The sequence below is a fragment of the Heterodontus francisci genome, chromosome 35, assembly GCF_036365525.1.
Source record: "Heterodontus francisci isolate sHetFra1 chromosome 35, sHetFra1.hap1, whole genome shotgun sequence".
In the NCBI taxonomy this organism is placed as follows: Eukaryota; Metazoa; Chordata; class Chondrichthyes; order Heterodontiformes; family Heterodontidae; genus Heterodontus; species Heterodontus francisci.
Window position 1 is genome coordinate 19,807,308 of NC_090405.1, and position 27,889 is coordinate 19,835,196.

Genomic DNA, 27,889 nt, shown 5'->3' on the forward strand with positions numbered 1-27,889 from the left:
AGACAAGAAATCTTTAGCGAAGAAACCAGCCGACAAGAAATCTTTAGTGAAGAAACCAGCAGACAAGAAATCTTTAGTGAAGAAACCAGCAACCAAGAAATCTTTAGCGAAGAAACCAGCAGACAAGAAATCTTTAGTGAAGAAACCAGCAGCTAAGAAATCTTTCGTGAAGACACCAGTAGACAAGAAATCTTTAGTGAAGAAATCAGCAGCCAAGAAATCTTTAGTGAAGAAACCAGCAGACAAGAAATCCTTCGTTAGAAACCAGCAGACAAGAAATCATTGGTGAAGAAACCAGCAGCCAAGAAAGTGACAACAAAGAAAGTAACAGCCAAGAAAACGAGCAGCAAGGCGGCGGCAACGCCAAATAAGGCGGTGAAGAAAGCAGCGCTTCAGAAAAAGTCTCCTGCGAAGAAGGTCAAAAAAGGCAAGAGTGCGGCGGGCGGAAAGGCGCTGAAGAAAGTGCAGACATGGAAGAGCAAGGTCAAGCCGAAAGCAGCGAAGGCTCAGAAAGCAGGGTCTGGAAAGAAGTGAAAGAGCGCGGGAAACTTGTAAACATCTGAACACAAAGGCTCTTCTCAGAGCCACCCACATCTCTCAGGAAAGAGCTGATCCCCTGATCAAATGATCCCTGTCCCGGCCCCGCCTGCAGATTCCACATGGAAATGATTTGGAGTAAATCCAGGATCCCTGGTGACTCGCTGACATCCCCTCCACCAGCCCTTTCCCCACTCTCTGTAATAAAACAGAAGGATGTCCGGCCCTCACTCTAACTGGAGATGTGTTCGGTGTAGTCTCAGTTCACAAATTCAGGGGGAGAGTCCTGTAAGGTAGCTCGGTCACTCTGACTGAAACCGCCAGTTCCCCGGGGCTGCAGCCACTGACACTGCGGGGAGAGAATCCCCGACTCTATCCCGTCGCCGGGGGAACAAACAACTTTGTGTCCGGAGAAGAGGGAGGGCCGGGGAGAAGGTACATCTTAAAGCGCTGCAGTGGACTCAGCTCCTGTGTGTGCACAACTCTCACTGATTCCGTCCTCTGGGAACAGTGCGGTCTAAACAGATCAGGTTAGGAGAGAAACACACAGCCCGAGAATGGCCTCTTTCTTCCTGCATTTACTCTGTTCTGGGAGCAGATTCTCATTGAGAAGCGGTGCTCAGATCACCAGAGAGAAAAAAAAACACAATTCAAACTGTCCAAATGAAAAACAGAGAATTAACCCGGACACTTCCATTATTAAATTAATTCATCAGCTCCGAACCAGTTCCCGTTAATGTACCGGGATAATCTCGGGATTTATCAAATCGAAGGCAGCGGGATTTATTAAATTGTTGATTCTACACCCTGTAGTTCAGTTCTTCACTTAACTGGAGGGGGAGATGTGTGAGCAGAGAAACAGAGCGAAATCCAGAGAGGGAACTGAAAAGACACCTGGACAGATGTGAAACAGGTCAATCCACTGTTACAATAACTCCATCACTGATTCCCTCCTGACAGTAACCAGTCCTTTCACAGAGACTGTGGGTGGCTCTGAAAAGAGCCTTTGGTTTATTTGATGACATTTTGGCCGCTTTACTTTTTCTGGGAGCTCTGAGCGCTGGTTTTCTTGGGCAGCAGCACGGCCTGGATATTAGGCAGCACCCCGCCCTGAGCGATAGTCACCCCTCCCAGCAGCTTGTTGAGCTCCTCGTCGTTGCGGACGGGCAGTTGCAGGTGTCTGGGAATGATGCGGGTCTTCTTGTTGTCCCGGGCCGCGTTGCCGGCCAGCTCGAGGATTTCAGCGGTCAGATACTCGAGCACAGCAGCCAGATAGACCGGGGCTCCGGCACCCACACGCTCAGCATAGTTACCCTTTCTCAGGAGCCTGTGAACACGGCCCACCGGGAACTGCAGTCCAGCCCGGGAGGAGCGAGACTTGGCCTTGGCCCGAGCTTTCCCGCTGGTCTTTCCTCTTCCAGACATTTCCTCAAGCTCACAAATATTTTCACAAAGAATGGTTAATTTCCTTAGCATTAATAATAGCCAGTAGGCGGTCAGGATGGCCGAGCGGTCTAAGGCGTTGCGTTTAAGTCGCAGTCTCCATGGGAGGCGTGGGTTCAAATCCCACTTCTGACACCTTGTGTTTTGACTGCAATGGAGGCGTTTGGGAGCAGCGGTGAAGAGCAAAGAGAAAGCAGGAAAGAACATGGACAAGCAAAATAACAATGGACCCAAAGATGTTGCATCAAAACATTAGAGTAAGAGGCAACTAAGCAAACAGCAGGGCACAGAAAAGATCAAAAATGTAACCTTTGTATCGGGGTGGAAGATGTTGCCAATATCCTTAATGAATACTTTACTGTCTTCTCAAATGAGAGGGTGATGCAGATATTGTTATTAAGGAGGAGGAGTGTGAAGTATTGGACGTGATAACTTAAGGAGAGAGGAAGTTTTAATGGGATGAGCATCCTTGAATGTGGATAAATCATCAGGACCAGATGAAATGTACCCCAGGCTGTTGAATGAAGCCAGGGAAGAAATAGTGGCAGGTCTGACCATCGTTTTCCAGAGGATTGGAGGTCTTGTCACATTGCAATAAAAGCAAAATACCACGCAGATCAAGCATGGCTGAGCCTTGAGAGTAGAGAAACAGGGCTGAATTCCCTGAACCAGTGCGACAGCTTCTGCCAATTTTGACAATTTAAGCCAATGATTTGCTGCATTTTCCCTAATTCGAGGCTCTGCGATTGGTTAAGAAATGCGACTGGGAAGAGGGTGACCAATCAGAAGTGAGCGCGGGCTCAAACTGCGGGAATTCCAGGTCCCTGAATGATTGAGCTGAAACTGATTTTCACAAACCCTGTCAGTTTCAGTGCAGGAAACACCGTCTCGGGGGAAATAACATCACAAGTGGGTCTGGTTCCAGTGACCGATTCAACGGCTGCTGCAAAACTCCCGGATTCCCTCATTGCAGCGAAATCATTTTGAAATTCTATGAAAACAATGAGTGATTCTGGAGGAGTGATCTGGCTTTTCACTGAGGGCATGTGTCGACTGGGGAAATAACTAACTGGAGAGTCTCGGGCACTGTTTACACAGCCCGTTCAGAAAATCAAATCCACTGCATATCCTTGCTACAAATGAAATGTCAAATTTGGGGATTCCAGTTTTCTACCCGAACACAGCACAGATTTATTCCAGACAGTTCTGAACAGCCTATCCCATCTCCCGTTTCCAGCTCACTGCTCTCTCTGTGAGACGGTGGGTGGCTCTTCGAAGAGCCTTTGTTGTGTGTTTGCTGGAAAGGGTCGAGTTGTGCGGCCCTGCCGTTTCAGAGCGTACACCACATCCATGGCAGTGACCGTCTTGCGCTTGGCGTGTTCAGTGTAGGTGACCGCATCCCTGATCATATTCTCCAGGAAAACCTTCAACACCCCGCGAGTCTCCTCATAGATCAAACCCGAGATTCGCTTGACCCCGCCACGGCGAGCCAGGCGGCGGATTGCTGGTTTGGTGATGCCCTGGATATTATCACGAAGCACTTTGCAGTGCCGCTTTGCTCCGCCTTTGCCCAGTCCTTTCCCTCCTTTACCTCTGCCAGACTTTCTTTTATTAATTTCCAAAATATACTTTATTCATTAAAATCTGTAAAAAAAAATACATTACAAAACAGTTCCAAAAAGCACCAAGTCCAACAATACATAGAGTAGAAAGGAGATCAGTTTCCTTCAATACAGGAGCGAGTTGCCTCACAACCCTTCCATTTCATTTCTCATGCCATGTACATTTTACAGCAAACAAAAATTTCTGGCTACAGTTCGAGGGGTTTCCCCATGGATCCAGCCCCTCAGTTCACTATGGCCCACCGGGAACTGCAGCCCAGCCCGGGAGGTGCGAGACTTGGCCTTGGCCCGAGCTTTCCCGCCGGTCTTTCCTCCAGACATTTCCACAATCTCACAAATACTTTCACAAATGGATAATTTACGCAGCATTTACTTTACTTAAAGACTGAGAACTCTCCTCAATGGTCGGTACTTAATTCCATTTGCCTATATTCTTCACCAGTCAGGTCACTGACCAACAGAAGAGGGCGGGATTTACCCGCCACGACATCAGAAGCAGAGAATTTGTCAATTTCAAAAAGCCCGCCAATTTCATTGCCGGAAAGGAGCGGATTAAAATAAATGTCATCCTTAGTCAAAGATTTAAAGTCCCATCTCTTGATTTTGTATTATTCAACTTGTAAAATGTTATTTAAATTGTGACTCATTCGACAATCGCTTTCAAACTGTCCCGGGTGGGGACTGCATTGGCCTGAAGTGAAATACACAGTTTAGTTTTCAATCAGAGCCCAGTGTCCTTCTCTGAAAAGAGGAAGCCGGATCAAGTCCTCAAACGGCCCTTAACTTGCTCTGTAATAATCCCATCCCAGGCTGTTACACTGCGGAGAGTTGCTGTTAATAAAATGATTAATCAGTGAAGGGATTAAGGTCTAATCCTTACCGCTGAAATCAGCTGTTAATGCGGTCATTCAGGGGCTGTGAAAAACCAGAATAAGAGCATCTTAAAGCAAAAAAATGAAGGCGGGTGATCAGATTATGGGTTCGTGTTCGGTTAATAACAGGAGATACAAACACAGCAGTGGGATAGTTATTATATTATACATCGTCTTAAAGTGATTTCATAGAGATGTCGGATGCAGCTTTTTCAGAGATTGTTGGTGGCTCTTAAAAGAGCCGTTGTGTTTGGGATGTTTTTCAGTCCATTGTGCAGTTTTACTTGGAGCTGGTGTACTTGGTCACCGCCTTTGTCCCTTCCGACACGGCGTGCTTGGCCAGCTCCCCGGGCAGCAGCAGGCGCACGGCGGTCTGGATCACCCGGAGCTGATGGTTGTTGTAATGGGCCAGGCGGGAAGCCTCATCCGCGATGCGCTCGAAAACATCGTTCACAAACGAGTTCATGATGCTCATGGCCTTGGAGGAGATGCCGGTGTCGGGATGAACCTGCTTCATCACTTTGTAGATGTAGATGGAGTAACTCTCCTTCCTCCGCTTCTCGCCGCCCTTTGTTGACGGTTTATTTAAGGTTTTCTTGGCGCCTTTCTTAGGAGCTGCTTTCTTCTCTTTTTTTTATTTCCAAAATATACTTTATTGATAAAAATCTGTTAAAAATACATTGCCAAACAGTTTCAAACAGCACCAAAAAATACAAACATTGCAAGGGAGATCAGTTTCCTTCAATACAATCATGAGTTGCTTCACAACCCTTCCATTTCACATTTGTCATGCCAATTACATTTTTACATTTACAGCAAATGAAAATTTTCCCGATACAGTTCGAGGGGTTTCCCAGGGGTCCAGCCCCTCAGTTCAGCTTGGTGGGGGGACCTTACCATTTTCAGTTTCAGATACAGAAATAAACCAAACCCCTTCCAAGTGCGGATTAAATAGACAATCCCACAGCTCTATGCTAATGAGGGATGGGAGAAAGTAAAGATTGTGATTGGGTGATTGGCAGTGATGTCACAATAGTTTTATATCTGCAACCAATCACAAACTCTCTCACTGCATTCAGGAATTACATTTCCCAAAGACTCTCTCCAGCCCCAGTTTCTATTGAAAAATCCACCGGGAAATGACACCTGACTGCGAGGGTCTCTTATTCTCAGCAGCTTCTCACATTCCGGCCTCTAAATTGAGCGGAAATATTTATTCAGGCAGTTTCAACAGCTCAGAGCCGACATTGGGTTAGAAACCAGAAATAGGAATACGGGTCACAAACAAGGAGTTTATGCTGAACCTTTATAAATCTCACTGGTTATCGGCCTCAGCTGGAGCATTGTGTCTAATTCTAGGTTCCACATTTTAGCAGGGATATCAAGGCCTGAGAGAGAGTGCAGAGGAGATTGACTAGAATGGCACTAGAGATGCGTGAAAGGATGGCAAAGCTACCTCGACTACACTTCTTCACACCCTACCTCCTGTAAGGACTCCATTCCATTCTCCCAGTTTCTCCGTCTCCGATGCATCTGCTCTGATGATGCTACCTTCCATGACGGTGCTTCTGATATGACCTCCTTTTTCCTCAACCGAGGATTTCCCCCCACTGTGGTTGACAGGGCCCTCAACCGTGTCCGACCCATTCCCCGCACCTCTACCCACACCCCTTCCCCTCCCTCCCAGAACCGTGACAGGGTTCCCCTTGTCCTCACTTTTCATCCCACCAGCCTCCATATCCAAAGGATCACCCTCCGCCATTTTCGCCACCTCCAGCGTGATGCCACTACCAGTCGCATCTTCCCCTCCCTTCCCCTGTCAGCATTCCGAAGGGATCGTTCCCTCCGCGACACCCTGGTCCACTCCTCCATTACCCCCACCACCTCGTCCCCGTCCCAGGGCACCTTCCCCTGCAATCGCAGGAGGTGTAATACCTGCCCATTTACCTCCCCTCTCCTCACTATCCCAGGCCCCAAACACTCCTTTCAGGTGAAGCAGCGATTTACTTGTACTTCTTTCAATGTAGTATACTGTATTCGCTGCTCACAGTGTGGTCTCCTCTACATTGGGGAGACCAAGCGCAGTCTGGGTGACCGCTTTGCGGAACATCTCCGCTCAGTCCGCAAGCAGGACTCTGAGCTTCCGGTTGCTTGCCATTTCAAAACTCCCCCCTGCCCTCATGCTCACATCTCTGTCCTGGGATTGCTGCAGTGTTCCAGTGAACATCAACGCAAGCTCGAGGAACAGCATCGTATCTACCGATTAGGCACACTACAGCCTGCCGGACTGAACATTGAGTTCAATAATTTCAGAGCATGACAGCCCCCCATTTTACTTTCATTTTTAGTTATTTTTTCTTCCTTTTTTATACATTCTTTTTTACATTTTTTACTATCTTTTTTTGCATTTATTTCATTTCATCTTAGTTTGTTTAGTTTGCTTACCCACTGTTTTTTTCAGGTTTTTTTTCAGGTTTGCACTTGCTGCTGTTCAATATTCAGTGTATTCACACCTAATCTGTACTAATGCTTTGTCTTTCAACACACCATTAACATATTGTTTGCCTTTTCTCCGTGACCTTTTGGTCAGCTATGTGGCCTGGTCCAATCTGCACCTTCTCCTTTGTTATCTCTTACCCCACCCCCACCTCACTTGCTTATAATCTGTGACTTTTCTAATATTTGTCAGTTCCGAAGAAGGGTCACTGACCCGAAACGTTAACTCTGCTTCTCTTTCCACAGATGCTGCCAGACCTGCTGAGTGATTCCAGCTTTTCTTGTTTTTGTAGCAAATCTAGGGTCGTTCTTCTTGCTGCAGAGATGTTAATGTAATATTTAATAGTTGTGTTCTACATTCTAATGGGTTGAAGAGGAACTGTTCCCACTGGCAGAAGGGTCTGTAACCAATGGACACAGAATTGTTAAAAGAATCAGGGGAAGATGAGGTGATATTTTAACACGCGTTCTGATGATCAGAAATGTACTGCTTGAAAAGGGAGGTGAAAACAGATTCAATAATAACTTTCCTGAGGGAATTGGATCATTATTTGATGGGGAAATTACAGGGCAATGTGAAAATGACAGGGAGGTGGGACTGATTGGATAGATCGTTCAAAGAGCAGCACAATTGTTCAAATGAACTCTTTCTGTGTTGTAAAATTGTGATTATTGCTGTTCAGAAACATCCTGACACATCATGTCGCCTTTCAGTTCACCAGTTTTAAACACCTGGAACTGAGCTGAGTATTTTATTGGCTGTGATTATAGCATCAGAGACCAAAAGACAGCGGCCCAGTCCCAAAATCCACAGAAAGACTCAATGTATTGCTCCATGTGAGCGATGCTGTTAGAGCAATGAGCATAGCTGCCTTCCAAACAGCTGGAATAAAAACAGAAAATGCTGGAAATACTCAGCAGGTCAGGCAGCATCTGTGGAGAGAGAACAGAGTTAATGTTTCAGGTCAATGACCTTCCAAGCAGCTGTGCCCGGGTTTGATTCCCAGCCATTACAGTTTGGCATTCCTTAAATTCCTCAGATGAGAAACTGAAAGATAGGAACTGAGTTGGGTGCTGTCTCGAAGGAATTTTGTTTCCCAAAGCAAGAAGTGTATAATTTGAATAAACATATTTCCAACGCTGATTTCCTTCAAATTAAAGTTCAATTGAACTCTGATTTTACTCCTTTTTATTGATAATTATTATTTGACCTGAATCCTACAGTGGACTCAGAATAGAATTACTCAGATTCATTTTCCCACAGCTATTCCCGTTCCTTATAAGAAACAATTCCTGGATTCTGGAAGCTGTGAATTGGAGGGTAACAAACATATCCACACTATTCAAGAAAGGAACGAGAGAGAAAGCAAAGAACTAGAGGCCAGTTTGCCTGACATCAGCAATGGGGAATATGCTATAATCTATTATTACAGACATGGTAAAGGGTGATGTGGAATATCAGAATATGGTTGGGCAGAGTCAACATGGATTTATTAAAAGGAAATTGTCAATGATAAATTATTAGAATATGTTGATGTTGTAACTGCCAGGGTAGATAAGGGGAACCAGTGGATGTAGTCTGTTTGGATTTTCAAAAAGCATTCAATAAGTTATCAAACAAGTGGTTATTACACCAATGTAGGTCCCATGCAATTTGGGGATAATATATTAGTATAGATTGAGTAGTAGTTAACAGACAAAAAACAGAGAGTAGGAATAACCGAGTCATTTTCGGCAGGAAAGCTGTAAGTAGTTGGATACTGCAAGGATTGGTGCTCGGGACTCAGTTATTTACATTCTGTATCAATGACTTAGATGAGGTGACCGAATGTCATGTTATCCATGTTTGCCGATGATATAAAGTGAGGTGGCAAAGTAAACTGTGAGGAGGATGCAAAGGGGGAAAAAAGGGATTTAGACAGACTAAGTATGTGGGCAAGAATGTGAGAGATGGAATATAATGGGGAGAAGTGTACAGTTACACACTTTGGCAGGGCGGCGCAGTGGTTAGCACCGCAGCCTCACAGCTCCAAGGACCCGGGTTCGATTCCGGGTACTGCCTGTGTGGAGTTTGCAAGTTCTCCCTGTGTCTGCGTGGGTTTTCTCCGGGTGCTCCGGTTTCCTCCCACAAGCCAAAAGACTTGCAGGTTGATTGGTAAATTGGCCATTATAAATTGTCACTAGTATAGGTAGGTGGGAGGGAAATATAGGGACAGGTGGGGATGTTTGGTAGGAATATGGGATTAGTGTAGGATTAGTATAAATGGGTGGTTGATGTTCGGCACAGACTCGGTGGGCCGAAGGGCCTGTTTCAGTGCTGTATCTCTAATCTAAAACAGCAATACAGAACATTTTTGAAATTAGTGAGAGAATGGGAAATGTTTACATTCAGAGGGACCCGAGTGTCCTTGTCCAGGAATCACAGAAAGTTAACGTGCAGGTACTCAACCAATTAGGAAAGCAAATGATATTTTTGTCTTTATTGCAAAGAGATTAGAGTATGAGTATTTATTGCAATTATACAGCGTGAGATCACACTTGGAGTGCTGTGCAGTTTTGGTCCCCTTATCTAAGGAAGGATATACTTTCCTTAGAGGGAGTACAGAGACGTGCCACTAGGCTGCTTCCTAGGATGAGGGGATTGTCCTATGAGAAGAGATTGAATAGACTAGGCCTCTATTCCCCAGAACTCAGTAGAGTGAGAGGTAATCTCACTGGCAGATAAAATGCTCAGTGGCTTGACATGGTAAATGCTGGGAGGATGTTTCCTCTAGCTGGGCAATCTAGAATGAAGGGTTACAGTCTCAGTATAAAGGGCTTGGTCATATTTGACTGAGAAGAGGAGATTTTCTTTTCAGTCAAAGGGTTATGAATCTTTGGAATTCTCTATCCCAGAGAGCTCTGGATGCTCAATCATTGTGTATATTCAAGAGAAATCGATAGGTTTTTGGATATTAAGGGAATCAAGGGGGCTGTGCCAGTGTGGTAAGATGGAGTTGAGGTAGGAGAACAGCTGTTATATTATTGAATGGTGGAACTATTTCGATGGGCAGAGTGGCCACTCCTGCTCTTATTTCTTATGTAAACTTTCATTCCCTCCCAGGGATTGTTTTATTCTTCAAAAAGAGAAATACTGCAGCCGCTAGAAATCTGAATAACAGAAGATTCTGGAAACACTCAGCAGTTCCAGCAGTATCTGTGGAGAGAGGAAGGGAGGAGCAATGTTTCAGGTCTATAGAAGGGTCACAGAACTGGACCATTAACCCGAGCTTCTCTTCTCCACAGTTGTTTCCGGACTGGCTGAGTGTTTTCAGTATTTTAGCTTTTTTTCTTTCTATATGTTATCTCTTTCCCTTTTGACTGTTTGCTGTGAAACTTTCAGCATTGTGCTCAGTTCTTTGTGTAGTTATGTTTTCTTTATTTGAAGTAATGCAAATAGTATCCTGAAAAATCAGACAGAAATACAGCTCAATGTAGTGTAATATATAACAGGGCACATTTACAAATATCAGATCAATATAGTAAACATTTTTATTAAGAATTGATTACTTTTATTTTCAGTATAAAAATGTGAAGCAATATGAGTTTATTACAAAGTTTATTACCTCACATTACCTGTTTATTAACCCTGACAGGCTGTGCCAATTTCTGCTTCTATTTTGCAGTTCTCACTTTCAGCTAGCAAATGTCAGCAATCTGTGATCCAGTGCAGTTTACAGATCAGACAGTCAACACGACATGCAATAATTGTTCAGATTATGGAGGACAGGTGGGATTTAGAAATACTGGGAATGGAGATGAGTTGTTATTACACTGAGTTTGCCCAAAGATTAGAGACACCATTGTGGCAAAGCAGTCTGTTGTCCTGTACATGAGAATGAGAATCATTCTTTATTTGTGGCTATCTGTCAGTCTCTATTACTGAGTGGGAGTGTGGGATTCATGCTGCATTGGTCAGTCTCTGGTACAAAGTGTCATATTCACTCTGAATGTATAAGGCTCTGGAACTGTTTGTGTGTGTGGAATTCATTCTGTATCTGTCAATCTCTGGTACTATATATGAATGTGGCATATATGTTATAGCTCTCAGTGTCACTGTATGTGTGTGTGGGTTTCATTTGATATCTGTCAGCCTCTGTTTCTGTACACGACTGTCAGATTCATACTGTGCCAAAATGTCCCTGTTGCTGTATGTGACTGTGTGATTCATTCTGTATCTGTCATTCCCTGGTATTATGTGTCAGTATAGACTCATTCTGTATCCCAGTCACATGCACTATATTTGAGAGTGCGATTAATTCTGTACCTTTAAGTCACTGGTATTATATGTAAGTGTTGGATTTCTGTTGGATCTCTCAGTTATTTTTTCTGTTGTGAATTTGGGATGGACATAACATCTGTCAGTCTCTGGTACTGCCTGTGAGTGTGTGTTTTGTTCAGTATCTGTCAGTCTCAGGTACTGTCCGCGTGTGTACTTTTTGTTCAATATTTTCAGTTTCTGGTACTGCCTGTGAGTGTAGGTTATGTTCAATGTCTGTCAGTCTCTGGCACTGCCTGCGAGTGTAGGTTAAGTTCAGTATCTGTCAGTCTCTGGTACTTCCTGTGAGTGTGGGTTTTGTTCAGTATCTGTCAGTCTCTGGTACTGCCTGTGAGTGTAGGTTATGTTCAGTATCTGTCAGTCTCTGGTACTGCCTGTGAGTGTGGGTTTTGTTCAGTATCTGTCAGTCTCTGGTACTTCCTGTGAGTGTGGGTTTTGTTCAGTATCTGTCAGTCTCTGGTACTGCCTGTGAGTGTGGGTTTTGTTCAGTATCTGTCAGTCTCTGGTACTGCCTGTGTGTGGGATGCATTCAGTAGCCATTAATCTCTGGGTTAGTTTGTCATTCTGGATTCACTCTACACAGAATTACATAGTATTTACAGCACAGAGACAGGCTTTTCTGCCCAAGTGCTGGTAGTTCCAATGAGGTTACTCCAACCCTACTTCATCTAATCCTATCAGCAAATCTCTCAAATTGTTTCTGCCTCATTTAATCATTTAGCTTGATGTTAAATGTAACAATGTTCAGCAGCTCAAGTGCTGTCAAAGCAGGGGAAAGAAGTTTCCCCTGAGTTATTTATTTAATTTATTACTGACTATTTCATATCGACAGCTTTGGACTCCACCACAAGTGGGAAACATCTCTACCTCTACCCTAACAAAACCCTTCATATTATGCAATGCTTCTATTAGGTGACCACTCAGAGAAAAGAGCCCAGGCTTGTTCAATAGTATGAACTCCTGTGGAACATATAGTTCGGTTTGCATTTATGGAATAAATACTGTATCTCAGTCTGAAACTGTATGTGATTTTAGATTGGCATATAATGTGTAGCTCAGGCTGCAATAAATAACTGAGACAATATCTGTCACTCTAACACTATAGTTTTGTGGAGTGCTATGTTATCTGTCATTCAGTCTGTTCTGATAGAATATATAATGTTACCTTTAAGTCTGAGGCAATGGGGGGGTCAGGTACAGGGTCCGGAGGTGCCCAATCGGGGTGGTTGGAGCTTTGAGGGTGGCTCTCCATGGGGAACAGGGTGCCTAATCAGGAGGACCCCCCCCCTCCGCAGCCCGCAAGAAAGACGCCTGGTTTTATCAGGCAGGGTTCTTGGTGCCTTTGCCACACTGCCTCCCCGCCCCCAACCCAACCGAGGATAAAATACCTGCAGCAGAGAGAGGAGGCCCATAAGTGGCTGTTAATTGGCCAATTAAGGGCCTTGATTGGCCTGGGGCAGACAGGCTGTTTCTCCCCACCGCCGTTCCGTGTAATATTGCAGTGGGTGTGGGAGGGGGTCAGAAAATTTCCATCAGATTGGAAGTTGGCAAATGTTACACTGCTTTTCAGGAAAGGAGGGAGCGAGAAAACTGTGAACTACAGGTCAGTTAGCCTAATATCAGTCCTTGGGAAAATGCAGGAAGTCTGAACAATGCACTGAGAAAAGCATTCAAACAAGTCAACATGATTTTCCTGGAGGGAAATCTTGTTTGACAAATTTATGAGAGTTTTTTGAGGATGTAACTAGCAGGGTAAAGGGAAACTAGTCGTATTCCTGGATTTCCAAAAGGCATTCAATAAGTTTAGTTTAGTTTAGAGATACAGCACTGAAACAGGCCCTTCGGCCCACCAAGTCCGTGCCGACCATCAACCACCCATTTATACTAATCCTACACTAATTCCATATCCCTGCCACATCCCCACCTGTCCCTATATTTTCCCTACCACCTACCTATACTAGGGGCAATTTATAATGGCCAATTTATCTATCAACCTGCAAGTCTTTTGGCATGTGGGAGGAAACCGGAGCACCCGGAGGAAACCCACGCAGACACAGGGAGAACTTGCAAACTCCACACAGGCAGTACCCAGGATTGAACCCGGGTCGCTGGAGCTGTGAGGCTGCGATGCTAACCACTGCGCCACCGTGCCGCCCCTGGACATTAAGGTGCTACATAAAAGGTTAATGGAGAAGATAAGGGACTCATGGAATTGTGGGTAATATATTAGCATGGATAGAGGATTGGTTAATAGACAGGAAGCAAAGAGTGGGTATAAACAGATTGGCAGGCAGTGAATAATGGAGTGTCGCAAGGATAAGTGCTGGGGTCTCAGCTATTTACAATCTAAATTAATGACTTAGATGAAGAGACAGAGAGTAATGTATCTAAGTTTGCTGATGATACAAAGGTAGGTGGAAAGGGAAGCTGTGGGAGGACATAGAGAGGCTGCAAAGAGATATAGACAAGTTCAGTGAGTGGGCAAGAAGATGGTAGATGGAGTATAATGTAGGGAAGTGTGAAGTTCTTCACTTTGGTCATAAGAATAGAAAAGTAGAATATTTGATAAAAGGTGTGAAACTTGTAACTGTTGGTGTTCAAAGAGACTTGAGTGTACTTGTCCAAGGAATACAGAAAGTTAGCATGCAGGTACAACAAGCAATTAGGAAGGCAAATGGCGTGTTGGCCTTTATTGCGAGGGGATTAGAATACAGCAATAAAGAAGTGAGTTACAATTGTACAGGATTTCGGTGAGACCACATCTGGAATACAGTGTGAAGTTTGAGTCTGCACACTTAAGAAAGGATATATGTGCATTGGAGGCGGTGCAGCAAATGTTCACTAAATTAGTCCCTGGGATGAGGGGATTGTCCTATGATGAGAGGCTGAGTAAATTGGACCTATACTCTGGAGTTTAGAAGAATGAGAGGTGATCTCATTGAAACATACAAAATTCCAAAGGGGCTGGATAGGGGAGACACTGAGAGATTGTTTCTGCTGGTCAGAGAATCTAAAACATGGGGACACAGTCCCACGAAAAGGGGATGATCATTTAGGACTGAGATGAGGAGAAATTACTTCACTCAAAGGGTTGTGAAACTTTGGAATTTTCTACTCCAGAGGATTGTGGATGCTCCATCATTGAATACATGTAAAGCTGCGATAGACAGATTTTTGATCTCTCAGAGAATCAGGGGATAAGGCGAGCAGGCGGGAAAGTGGAATTGAAGCCTAAGATCATCCATGATGGTACTGAATGGCGGAGCAGGCTCCACGGGCCACATGATCTACTCCTGCTCCTATTGTGTGTGTTTTTATGTTCTGACTACTTCTGCTGTTGGTGATTGTGGAATTGATGTCTCTGCTCTCTGTGAGTGATACTGCACTTACTGTGTGTGAGGAGCTGGCTGCACTTCCCCTTGTGTCGAGGAATCACGACATTTATTCAGCTTCCTCAAGTATTGCCTGTGGAAAGAAAAAGTATTAATTATAATTCAGGAAGAGATGTGGTGGAAGTTACAAGAGAGACCAAAACAATTTTTCAATGAATAATCATTGTGAACAATCACAAAGGAAACCCAGCAATACAAACAGAGTGTCTGATTCCACTGCAGTCCTGCAGCCCCCAGCTACTGCATACCAGGGGCTTTGGCCATTTTACAACAATTTAATAACATCCAGAAACAATCCACTGGGCCATGAATGGGACTGACCGACGGAGCAGGGACTTTTACACAGGTCAGATTTCCTGTTCCCGCTCCCATGGTCGAACCGTTCAAATGAAACCAAACAGCCGCTGTTTAAAATGTGTCCTTCACACTTCTCACCTGGTGCCAATAATAGATCCTCTTTGTGTAACTCCCCACATCCTGACTGTCCGCTTCTGTTTCCACACTTCACTGTCCAATAACAATAAACTGTGGGAACAGGCTATATCCCTCTCATTCCGCTGGCGCGGACATGATGGGCCGAATGGACTCATTCTGTGCCGGAAGTTTTCCACGTTTCTGGCTGAAGAGCTGCAGAAATCTGGGCCTGCGCTCCCCTCCCCCAGCACTGCCTGTGAGCGGAAGAAAATGGTTTAAAACAGCCGCGAATGGAGAGATCCCGGTCCTGGGGGAAGAGAGAAAACAGCAGCCTCCTTCCAGCAGCACATCGCTTTGGGAGCATGTCCGCAGAAAGACTCAGATATCAGCATCGAGTCCGGGGCAAGTTCAGGGGCAGGCGGAGTGGATCTGGAACTGGTCTCGGAACATGGAGTGAGTGGAGAGGCCATTCTCCGGTTGTGTGTGGACAAGGGGATGGAGACAGAATGGGAAGAAACTTATTGTAGTGGAGTGAAACAGTGACAATATTTGTGTTGCGGTGGTTCTTTTGCGGGTATCCATAATGATTATTATTTGAGAGATTAAATTCATTAAAACTCAATATCTTTGATCTCACCTGTATTTTAGTTACAAACATACTTTTGTTCAAACAGGCAAATGATTGAATGAACCAGAATAAATGGGCTATTTCCTCCACCCAAGTTACAAGGAAGAGTGTCATCAGCTCCTTCTCACACACAATACGTACATTATAACTCACAAAGCGCAGAGACACAGACAGGTCATCAGTTCCACAGTCTCAGACAGCAGAAATAGTTCCAGAGACACATTTTCAATCCATCAATCAAATAGAGCAGGAAAGACAGACGTTGTTTCCATGTCATCCCAACTCATTACCACTGACAGGTAGATACATAAATCCCAGTCCAACATCTCACCCACAATCAAATTATCAGTGTGTCAATCCCACAATAGTGCAACCTCAGCTACAAATTAAACACACAGAGAACTGACACGTTGTTCCTGTTTCAAAGTTACAGAATTAACCTCAATAATGTACTCTGAGATTCAAGTTAAATACCAGCCCAATATTTACACAGGTTATGAGTTTATTATCAGTATTAATTCCCATCATGTTTCCAGACATAAACATTAGACTCAAGTCCATAATCAGATTGAGAGATTCTGAAATATCGTATAACCTGAGATCCAAACTCAGATGCCAGTTTAAAACTCATCCGGATTGTGAAACTAAAAGATACATTATAAATTTGATCAATATAGTCTGAGCTCTAAATTACATAGCAGTCCTGAAACCTCATAGTGTCAGATGGAAGATACTGTACAATTCCAGACTGAGCTCATTTTACATGCAAGTCCAAGATACTCACTCAGACTGAATGGCACTGATCAAATTGATGAGTACAGCCTGAGTTACACTTGCACACCAATCCTGTATCAGATTGTAGGATACATTATCTTTCACTATTGTGTTCACAGTGACAGATATTTAATACTAAGCAAAACCTCAAATATATTGTCTGCTTAAAACCTACCACATCAGTGGCCTGTTGCTGTGCTGACATTTTATGGAGAATAAATCCAGACTTGCCATCAGTCCCAGGGACGGAAGATTATATAATGAATCCCACACTCACACAGAGTACCAGATACTGATAGATAGAGAGTGATGCTGAAACACATGCTCAGTGCCAGATGCTGAAAGATATAGGTCGATTACTGCACTCACTCACAGTACTTCAGCCTGAGTCATCTAAAGCAACCTAACACACAAAAAATAGCAGTGAGAGAGTAAGAAAGAGTTCAAAACTCACATAGAGTACCAGACACTGATAGATACAAACTGAATACGACACACACATGGATACCGGATTGGCGAACTCACAGGAAACAGAGAGTGGGGACAAATGGGGCATATTCAGATTGACAAACTGTAACTAATGGTATGCCACAGGGACCGGTGCTGGTGCCTCAACTATTTATGATCTATATTAATAATTGCATGAAGGGACCGAGTGTACTGTTGCCAAATTTATGGATGGTACAAAGATAGGTAGGAAAGAAAGCTGTGAGGAGGACATAAAGTGTCTGCAAAGAGATATAGATAGGATAAGTCAGTGGGCAAAAGTTTGGCAGATGGAGTATAATATAGGAAAATGTGAGATTGTCTACTTTGGCAGGAAGAATAGAAAAACAGAATATTACTTACATAGAGACAGACTGCAGAATGCTGCTGTACTGAGGGATCTGGGTGCCAGGTACATGAATTACAGAAAAGTTAGCATGAAGGTACAGCAAGTAATTAGGAATGCAAATGGAATGTTGGAATTTCTAGCAAGGGGAATGGGGTATAAAAGTAGGGAAGTTTTGCTGTAACTGTACAGGGCATTAGTGGCATCCCAACTAAAGTACTCCATACAGTTTTGGTCTCCTTACTTAAGGAGGGATATACTTGTATTGGAATCAGTTCAAAGAATGTTCACTAGGCTGATTCCTGGGATGAAGGGTTGACTTGTGAGAAAAAGTTGAGCAGATTGGGCCTCTACTCACTGGAGTTTAGAAGATTGAGAGGTGATCTTATTGAAACCTATAAGATTCTCAGTGGGCTGGACAGGTAGATGCTGGGAAGATGTTTCTCCTTGTGGGGGAATGTAGAATTATGGGCCACAGTTTCAAGATAAGTGGTCTCCCATTCAAGAAAGAGATGAGGAGGAATTTCTTCTGTCAGAGGGTTGCTCATCTTTGGAATTCTGTTCTCCAGAGGACTGTGGAGGCTGGGTCATTGAATATATTCAAGGCTGTGACAGACAGATTTTTTGATGTACAAGGGAGTCATTGGTCAATGGGCACAGGCAGGAAAGTGGAATTAAGGCCTCAATCAGAACAGGCATGATCTTATTGAATGGCAGAGCAGGATTAATGGGCCACATGGCCTTCTGGAAGCGATCCTGAGTGTCATTGTCGATATCTGCCCTTGGTGACAGGAGGTTCCCAAGGTATGAGCAGTGATCCACATTGTCCAGTGATTCGCCGTGGATCTTAATAGTTGGGGGCAGTGTCGGGGAGCAGGCTGGCAGAGGACCTTAGCTTTCCGGATGTTTTGCTTCAAGCCAATTCTTTCATACGCCTCCATGAATGCATCGATGAGGGTTTGAAGCTTGGCCTCTGAGTGTGCGCATATGCAAGCATTGTCAGCACACTGCAGCCCGATGACAGATGTTGGAGTGGCCTTGCTTCAGGACTGCAGGCAATGTAGTTTCAATAGTTTCCCACTCGTCCTGTAGAGTAGATCTGCTTACACGAACTAAAGAACAGCTGATGGGCTGAGAGTGTGCAGGAAATACAGCAACTTGCTGACAGCCACGACATGTGTGGATTCTTCAGCACCATCAAGACCATTTATGGCCCAAATTACCAAGGACCTACCCTACTGAGAGTAAAGAATGGAGTGACACTGATCAAGGTCAGAGAGGCAGTCAGCACTCGTTGGAAGTAGCACTTTGAAGATCTCCTCAATCGCAACTCAGTCCTTGATGCAAGTACCACATTCCACAGCTTGTTACCCACCATGACGTCAGCACAATCCCAGCCCAACAGAAATTGAAAAGGCAATCTAACAGGTAAAAAAAAATGAAGGCCACCGGCATCGATGGAATTCCCTCTGAAAATCTAAAATACGACAGAGAAGAACACTTAACACAAATACATGGTCTCATTTCCTTCAGCTGGAAGGACGAGAGCACGCCAGGGATCTCTGAGATGCTGTCATTGTGATCATCACCAAAAATGGTGACAAGACCGACTGTGGTAATGACAGAGGGGTATCCCAGCTGTTCACTACAGAGAAGGTCATCACAAGAGTCGTTCTCAACTGTCTCTTCCCCGTGGCTGAAGATCTCCTACTGGAATCACAATGTGGATTCTGTCCATCAAGAGACACAGTGGACATGATCTTCACAGCAAGACAACTCCAAGAAAATGTAGGGAGCAGCAGCAACCTTTCTACCTGGTCTTCTCTGACCTGACAAAGGCCTTCGACTCTACCAACCAGGAGGGATTATGGAACGTCTTCCTCAAATTTGGCTGCCGGAAAAATTCGTCACCAACCTCCAACGACTGCATGATGACATGCAAGCTGAAATCCTTCCCAACGGACCTACCACTGACCCAATCCCAATGCAAACTGGGGTCAACTAAGTCTGTGTCATCGCACCAATGCTCTTTTCCATCTTCCTCGCCGCAACACTCCACCTCAACTCCTCACACTCAAACACAGCAACAGAGACTGACAGATACAGAATGGATGTCATACTCAAACCCAGTACCAGAGTCTGACAGATACAGTGGTGCAGTGGTTAGCACTGCAGCCTCACAGCTCCAGGGACCCGGGTTCGATTCTGGGTACTGCCTGTGCGGAGTTTGCAAGTTCTCCCTGTGACCGCGTGGGTTTTCGCCGGGTGCTCCGGTTTCCTCCCACCGCCAAAGACTTGCAGGTTGATAAGTAAATTGGTCATTGTAAATTGCTCCTAGTGTAGATTGGGATTACTGCAGGGCTAGTATAAATGGGTGATTGTTGGTCGGCACAGACTCGGTGGCCCGAAGGGCCTGTTTCAGTGCTATATTCTCGAAATAAATAAATACGGAATAAATCCATACAGCACCAGAGACTGAGAACTGCTGAATGACAGAACACATTCAAACACAGGAGCAGAGAATAAAAGAAATGGAATTAATTGCACACTCACATGCAATAGCAACGACACAGAATCATCAATAAGCGTCCTCTCAACAACATGCAGAACATTTCCAGAGAGCTTGACACAGGGAGCGGCTCTTTCAATGTAAACTGCAGCTGGAGAGAGTCTTTGTGAAACAGACTTCCTGGTTGCAGTCCGAATGTTTGTGATTGGCTGCAAAGTTTGAATGTGATTGGATGGTGAAGGACACCAATTATATTATTACAATATAAAATCATTGTGACATCACTCCCAATCACCCAATCACAATCTTTACTTTCCCCCATCCCTCATTAGCATAGAGCTGTGGGATTGTCTATTTAATCCGCACTCGGAGGGGGTTTGGTTTATTTCTGTGTCTGAAATTGAAACTGAAGATGGTTGAGAAGAAGAAAGCAGCTGCTAAGAAGGGCGCCAAGAAAACTGTGAGTAAAATATCAGCAAAGGGCGGTAAGAGGCGGAGAAAGTCGAGGAAGGAGAGTTACTCCATCTACATCTACAAAGTGATGAAGCAGGTTCACCCCGACACCGGCATCTCCTCCAAGGCCATGAGCATCATGAACTCGTTTGTGAACGATATTTTCGGGCGCATCGCGGGTGAGGCTTCCCGCCTGGCCCATTACAACAAGCGCAGAACCATCAGCTCCCGGGAGATCCAGACCGCCGTGCGCCTGCTGCTGCCCGGGGAGCTGGCCAAGCACGCCGTGTCGGAAGGGACAAAGGCGGTGACCAAGTACACCAGCTCCAAGTAAAACTGCACAATGGACTGAAAAACATCCCAAACACAACGGCTCTTTTAAGAGCCACCCACAATCTCTCTGAAAAAGCTACATCATCTCTCTGGTTTTAATTTGTTTTGTTTTTTTATACGAAGAGTCTGGAACTTTCTAATTGCCTTTCTGATCTCTTTTAACCCCATGGATTCTGGGTGATTCAGTTTCACTGTCTGAGATCTTTGTTTCTCTACTTAATAATGCGGCGTAAATTAATTACTGATCACTGAGCCCATGTGCGCTTTGATCTCGGACTATTCTCCGTCCTTTTTGAAACAGTCTGTAAGCGGCGGCAGAAAGTCTCTCACAGCATTCTGGAAGCGGACACATTTCAGGTCAATCTTTGTCAAGATACCGCATCACTGATTCTAGATTGAACCTATTTGTGGGAGACAAAAGCGGAGAGAAGATTTTTACTGTCGAGTTGAAATGAGAGACTGAGGTTTCCTACAACAGCGGGGTTTCTGGTAAATGTACTTATTATTGAGGCCGAGCTTGAACAAGGGAAACAAGTGACTGAGAACTGATCTGTCAGCTTATTGACGAAATAGTACAATAGCGAAAATGAACGCGCACATGGGGTCAGTGATCAGTAATTAATTTACACGGCATTATTAAGTAGAGACACAAAGATCTCAACAGTGAAGGTGAATCACCCAGAATCCATGGGGTTAAAACAGATATCACAAAGGCAATTAGAAAGTTCCAGACCCTTTGTCTAAAAAAAAACAAATTGATACTATCGGGATGATGGTGTAGCTTTTTCAGAGATTGTGGGTGGCTCTTAAAAGAGCCGTTGTGTTTGATCTGTTTTTCAGTCCATTGTGCAGTTTTACTTGGAGCTGGTGTACTTGGTCACCGCCTTTGTCCCTTCCGACACGGCGTGCTTGGCCAGCTCCCCGGGCAGCAGCAGGCGCACGGCGGTCTGGATCTCCCGGGAGCTGATGGTGCTGCGCTTGTTGTAATGGGCCAGGCGGGAAGCCTCACCCGCGATGCGCTCGAAAATATCGTTCACAAACGAGTTCATGATGCTCATGGCCTTGGAGGAGATGCCGGTGTCGGGGTGAACCTGCTTCATCACTTTGTAGATGTAGATGGAGTAACTCTCCTTCCTCGACTTTCTCCGCCTTTTGCCTCCCTTTGCTGATGGTTTACTCACAGTTTTCTTGGCGCCCTTCTTAGCAGCTGCTTTCTTCTTCTCCTCAACCATCTTCAGTTTCAAATTCAAACACAGAAATAAACCAAACCCCTTCCGAGTGCGGATTAAATAGACAATCCCACAGCTCTATGCTAATGAGGGATGGGGGAAAGTTAAGATTGTGATTGGGTGATTGGGAGTGATGTCAAAACGATTTTATATTGTAATTCTACAATTGGTCTCTTTCGCCATCCAATCAGAATAAATATTTGCAACCAATCACAAACACCCTTACTGCAATCTGTAAGTATATTTCACAAAGACTCTCTCCAGTCCCAGTTTATAGTAAAACAGTCGCTCCCTGTGTAAAGCTCCCTGGAAATGTCCTGGCTGTTGTTGGGAGGACACTTTTTGACTGATTCTGTGTCGTTGTGTCTCTGCTATTGCATGTGAGTGTGCAATTAATTCCGTTTATTTTACTCTCTGCTACTGTGTTTGAGTGTTTTATGTAATTTGGTCGCTCTCAGTCTCTGGTTCCGTGTCAGTGCGCCATTTTCCCACACTCTCTTGGCCAGTCTGGACATAGCAGTGGAAGCCTTTCCCATGCACTTGTTGACTTCTGCATCGAGAGACAGGTTACTGGTGATAGTTGAGCCTGGATAGGTAAACTCTTGAACCACTTCCAGAGCGTGTTCGCCCATATTGATGGATGGAGTATTTATAATGACCTGTCCCATGATGTTCGTTTTCATGAGGCTGATGGTTAGGCCAAATTCGTTGCAGGCAGCCGCAATGCTGTCAATGAGTCTCTGCAGACACTCTTCAGTGTGGGATGTTAATGCAGCATCGTCAGCAAAGAGGAGTTCCCTGATGCAGACTTTCTGTACTTTGCTCTTCGCTCTTAGACGGGCAAGGTTGAACAAACTGCCATCTGATCTTGTGTGGAGGAAAATTCCTTCTTCTGAAGACTTGAACGCATGTGAGAGCAGCAGGGAGAAGAAGATCCCAAACAGTGTAGGTGCGAGAACACTGCTATGTCCAGACTGGCCAAGTGAGTGTGGGGAAATGGCACACTGACACGGAACACAAAAGTCCAAGTATATCAAGCCTGTGTCCTCAGTACTTTGCTCTACGGCAGCGAGGCATGGACAACGTATGTCAGCCAAGAGTGACGTCTCAATACATTCCATCTTTGCTGCCTCTGGAGAATCCTTGGCATCAGGTGGCAGGACCGTATCTCCAACACAGAAGTCCTTGAGGCAGTCAACATCCCCAGCACATACACCCTACGGAGCCAGCGGCGCTTGAGATGGATTGGCCATGTGAGCCGCATGGAAGATGGCAGGATCCCCAAGGACACATTGTACAGCAACCTTGTCACTGGTATCAGAACCACCGACCATCCATGTCTCTGCTTTAAAGTCGTTTGCAAACACGACATGAAGTCCTGTGAGATTGATCACAGGTCGTGGGAGTCAGTTGCCAGTGATCGCCAGAGACGGCGGACAGCCATAAATGCGGAGCTAAAGTACGGTGAGTCGAAGAAACATAGCAGTTGGCAGGAAAAAAGACAGAAGCTCAAGGGGAGAGACAACTGTGTAACAGCCCCGACAACCAATTTTATCTGCAGCACCTGTGGAAGAGTCTGTCACTCTAGAATTTGCCTTTATAGCCATTCCAGACACTGCTTCACAAACCACTGACAAGCTCCAGGCGCTTACCCATTGTCTCTCGAGACAAGGAGGCCAAAGAAGAAGAAGAAGAAAAGAAGTCTCCGGTGCTGTGTGGATTCTTTCTGTATCTATCAGACTCTAGGACTGTGAGTGTGATATCCATTCTGTATCTGTCAGTCTCTGGTACTGTGAGTGTGACATCCATTCTGTATCTATCAGACTCTAGGACTGTGAGTGTGAGGAGATGAGGTGGAGTGTTGCGGCAAGGATGATGGGAAAGAGCATTGGTGCGATGACACAGCTTTGCTCGACCCCAGTTTGCATTGGGATTGGGTCAATGGTAGGTCCGTTGGGAAGGATTACAGCTTGCATGTCATCATGCAGTCGTCAGAGGATGATGATGAATTTCTCTGGGCAGCCAAATTTGAGGACGTTCCATAATCCCTCCTGGTTGGGAGAGTCGAAGGCCTTTGTCAGGTCAGAGAAGACCAGGTAGAAAGGTTGTTGCTGCTCCCTACATTTTCTTGGAGTTGTCTTGCTGTGAAGATCATGTCCATTGTGCTTCTTGATGGACAGAATCCACATTGTGATTCCAGGAGGAGCTCTTCAGCCACGGGGAGGAGGCAGTTGAGAAGGACTCTTGTGATGGCCTTCCCTGTGGCGGACAGCAGGGATACCCCTCTGTAGTTACCACAGTCAGTCTTGTCACCTTCTTTAAAGATGATCACTATTACAGTGTCTCGGAGATCCCCTGTCATGCTCTCCTCCTTCCAAATGAGGGAAATGAGACCATGTATTTGTGTCAAGAGTGCTTCTCTGCCAGATTTTAGAATTTTGATGGGAATTCCATCTATGCCAGCGGCCTTATTGTTTTTTAGCTGTCAGATGGCCTTTTCAATCTCTGTCAGCCTGGAATTGTGCTGACAGCACGGTGGGTAGCATGCTGTGGAATGCGGTCAAGGGCACTCGCATCAAGGACTGAGTCACGATTGAGGAGATCTTCAAAGTGCTCCTTGCAACGAGTGCAGATTGCCTATCTGTCCTTGATCAGTGTCACTCCATTCTTTTGCTCTCAGTAGGGTAGGTCCTTGGGTACGTGGGCCGTGAATGGTCTTGACTGTGCTGAAGAATCCACACATGTCGTGGCTGTCAGCAAGTTTTTGTTGTTCCAGTGTTCTTTCAGCCCATCAGCTGTTCTTTAGGTTGCATGTGTAGATCTACTCTACAGGACGAGAGGGAAACTATTTAACCTATGTTGCCTCCAGTCCAGATGTAAGGCCATTCCAACCTCTGTCATCAAGCTGCAGTATGCTGACGACGCCTGCGTATGCGCACACTCAGAGGCCAAGCGTCAAACCCTGATCAATGCATTCACGGAGGTGTATGAAATAATTGGCCTTAAGCAAAACATCCAGAAGACAAAGGTCCTCTACCAGCCTGCTCCCCGACACTGCCCCTCGACTATCAAGATCCACGGTGAACCAGTGGGCAATGTGGATCACTGCTCATACCTTGGGAACCTCCTGTCACCAAGGGCAGATATCGACAATGACACTCAGCATCACGTCTAGTGTGTCAGCGTAGCCTTCAGTCCTCTGAGGAAAAGAATGTTTGATGACAAAGAACTCAAATCAGACACCAAGCTCATGGTTGACATGGCTGCAGTGTTACCTGCCCTCCTGTATGTGTCAGAAACATGGATATTGTACAGCAGACATCTCAAAGCCCTGGAGAGATATCACCGGTGGTGATTCCGCAAGATCCTGCAAATTCAGTTGCAGGACAGGCGCTGCAATATCAGTGTCCTCTCTCAGGCCAACATCCCCAGTATCCAGACACTGGTCATGGCTAGTCAGTTATGTTGGATGGGCCACATCATCCCCATGCCTGACGCCAGAGTCCCAAAACAAGCTTTCTACTTTGAACTCCATCAGGGCAAGAAGCTACCAGGAGGGCAGAGGAAACATTACAAGAATTTCCTTCAAGACATCCTGAAAAAACGTGACATCTGCACTGATTCATGGGCATCTCTTGCCTGAGACCACCCAAAATGGAGAAGAAGCATCCGCGAAGGTGCCAGCCAGTTTGAAATTCGTCGACATGCCCAGGAAGCAATGAAATGCAAACAGTGGAAGGAGTATTTGGAAATTGGAGAATCCCATTCACCCACTTCACCAAGCACCATCTGCCCCACCTGTGGCCGAGTGTGTGGATCAAGAATTGGACTATTCAGTTACCTAAGGACCCACAACCCTGGAGTGGAAGAAAGTCATCCTCATTCCTGAGGGAGTTCCGAAGAAGAAGTTTAGTGTGACATCCATTCTGCATCTGTCAGTCTCTGGTATTGAATATGAGTGTGGGATTCATTCAGTATCTGTCGGTCCCTTGTACTGTGTTTGAGTGCAGTTTTCAGGCTGTATCTATTAGTATCTTGTGTGTGAGTTTTGTATTCATCTGCATCTTTCAACCTCGAACACATTATTTGAGTTTTGTAGTCATTCTGAACTGACCCTTGGTAATGTATGTGTGTTTGAGGGTAATTGTTTACCTGTTAATCTGTTGTCCTGTACATGAGCGTGAGATTCATTCTGTATAACTCTATCTCTGTTCTTGTTGTGTGTGTGTGTGTGATTCATTCTGTATAACTCTATCTCTGTTCTTGTTGTGTGTGTGTGAGATTCATTCTGTATAACTCTATCTCTGTTCTTGTTGTGTGTGTGTGTGTGATTCATTCTGTATAACTCTATCTCTGTTCTTGTTGTGTGTGTTTGATTCATTCTATATGCTCCATCTCTGGTATCACATATATGTGTGGTATCAATTCCATTTCTGTCATTTCTGGTACTGTATGTGAGTGTTTACTTCATTCTGTAACTGTCAGTCTCTGGCACTGTCTGCATGCTCTGGATCCATTTTGTAACTATCAGTCTCTCGCGCAGTGTGAATGTGGAATTAATTTTGTATCTCTCCATCTCTAGTGTCATGTGTAAATTTGGAGTTCATTCTGAATTGGTCATTGGTACTGGATCTGCCATTCTCTAGTACAGTTTGTGAATGTGGGATTCATTCTGTACCTGTCACTCACTGGTACTTTGTGAAAGTGTGCAATACATTCTGTATCTGTCGGCCTCTGGTAGTGTGTGTGATTGTGGGATGAATTAATTAGCAGTCAGTGGTGCTCGATGTGAATGTGGAAATCATTCTGTAACTCAGTCTGATATTGTTCTGTGAGGGTGGGAATCACATGTATCTTTCAATCCCTGGTGCTGTGTGTGAGCATGGGATTCATTCTGTATCTGTCAGTCATACTGTACGTATCTGTGGGATTTATTCTGTACCTTTCAGTCTCTGGTATTTTGTACGAAAGTGGGATTAATTCTAGATCCACTGCCACACACTGGTTGAGTGTGTGTGTGTAAGAAGATAAAAAGATACAAAATAGGAGCAGGAGATGGCCATTTGGCCCATCGAGCCTGCTCTGCCATTCAATAAGATCGGGGTTGTTCTGATTGTGGCCTTAACTCCACTTTCCTGCCTGCGCCCATGACCATTGACTCCCTTGTAGATCAAAAATCTGTCTATCACAGCCTTGAATATATTCAATGACCCAGCCTCCACAGTCCTCTGGAGAACAGAATTCCAAAGATGAACAACCCTCTGAGCGAAGAAATTCCTCCTCATCTCCTTCTTGAATGGGAGGCCACTTATCTTGAAACTGTGGCCCCTAATTCTACATTCCCCCACAAGGAGAAACATCCTCTCAGCATCTACCTGTCCAGCCCACTGAGAATCTTATAGGTTTCAATAAGATCACCTCTCAATCTTCTAAACTCCAGTGAGTATAGGCCCAACCTGCTCAACTGTTTCTCCTAAGACAATCCAACTTCCCAAGTATCAGCCGAGTGAACCTTCTCTGAACTGATTCCAATGCAAGTATAGCCCTCCTTAAGTAAGGAGACCACAACTGTGTGGAGTACTTTAGTTGGGATGTCACTAATGCCCTGTACAGTTGCAGCAAATCTTCCCTACTTTTAAACTCCATTCCCCACGCTAAAAATGCCAACATTCCAGTTACCTTCCTAATTACTTGCTATAGCTGCATGCTAACTTTTTTGTAATTCATGTACCTGGACACACAGATTCCTTGGTACAGCAGCATTCTGCAGTCTCTCCCTATGTAAGTAATATTCTGTTTTTCTATTCTTCCTGCCAAAGTAGACAATCTTACATTTTCCCATATTATACTCCATCTGCCAAACTTTTTCCCACTGATTTAACCTAGCTATATCTCTTTGCAGACACTTTGTGTCCTTCTCACAACTTGCTTTCCTCCCTCTCGTTGTACCATCCATAAATTTGGATTTACACTCGGTCCCTTCATGCAAGTTATTAATAAAGACCATAAAGATTGAGGCACCAGCACTGATCTCTGT

The 27,889-nt window shown here is 44.9% G+C and overlaps 1 protein-coding gene and 1 non-coding gene across 2 annotated transcripts; one reads left to right on the forward strand and one right to left on the reverse strand.

Annotated features, from left to right (window-relative positions):
* Nucleotides 1–2,032: 2,032 nt before the first annotated feature.
* On the forward strand, nucleotides 2,033–2,115 carry trnal-uaa (transfer RNA leucine (anticodon UAA)). Its single transcript has one exon. It is a non-coding gene; the product is annotated as a tRNA-Leu (tRNA).
* Nucleotides 2,116–21,446: 19,331 nt separating this feature from the next.
* Nucleotides 21,447–21,860, reverse strand: LOC137350518 (histone H2B 1/2-like). Its single transcript, XM_068015180.1, has one exon. The coding sequence runs from the start codon at nucleotides 21,853–21,855 to the stop codon at nucleotides 21,478–21,480; it is 378 nt and encodes a 125-aa protein (XP_067871281.1). The 5' UTR covers nucleotides 21,856–21,860; the 3' UTR covers nucleotides 21,447–21,477.
* Between the last annotated feature and the right edge of the window lie 6,029 nt (nucleotides 21,861–27,889).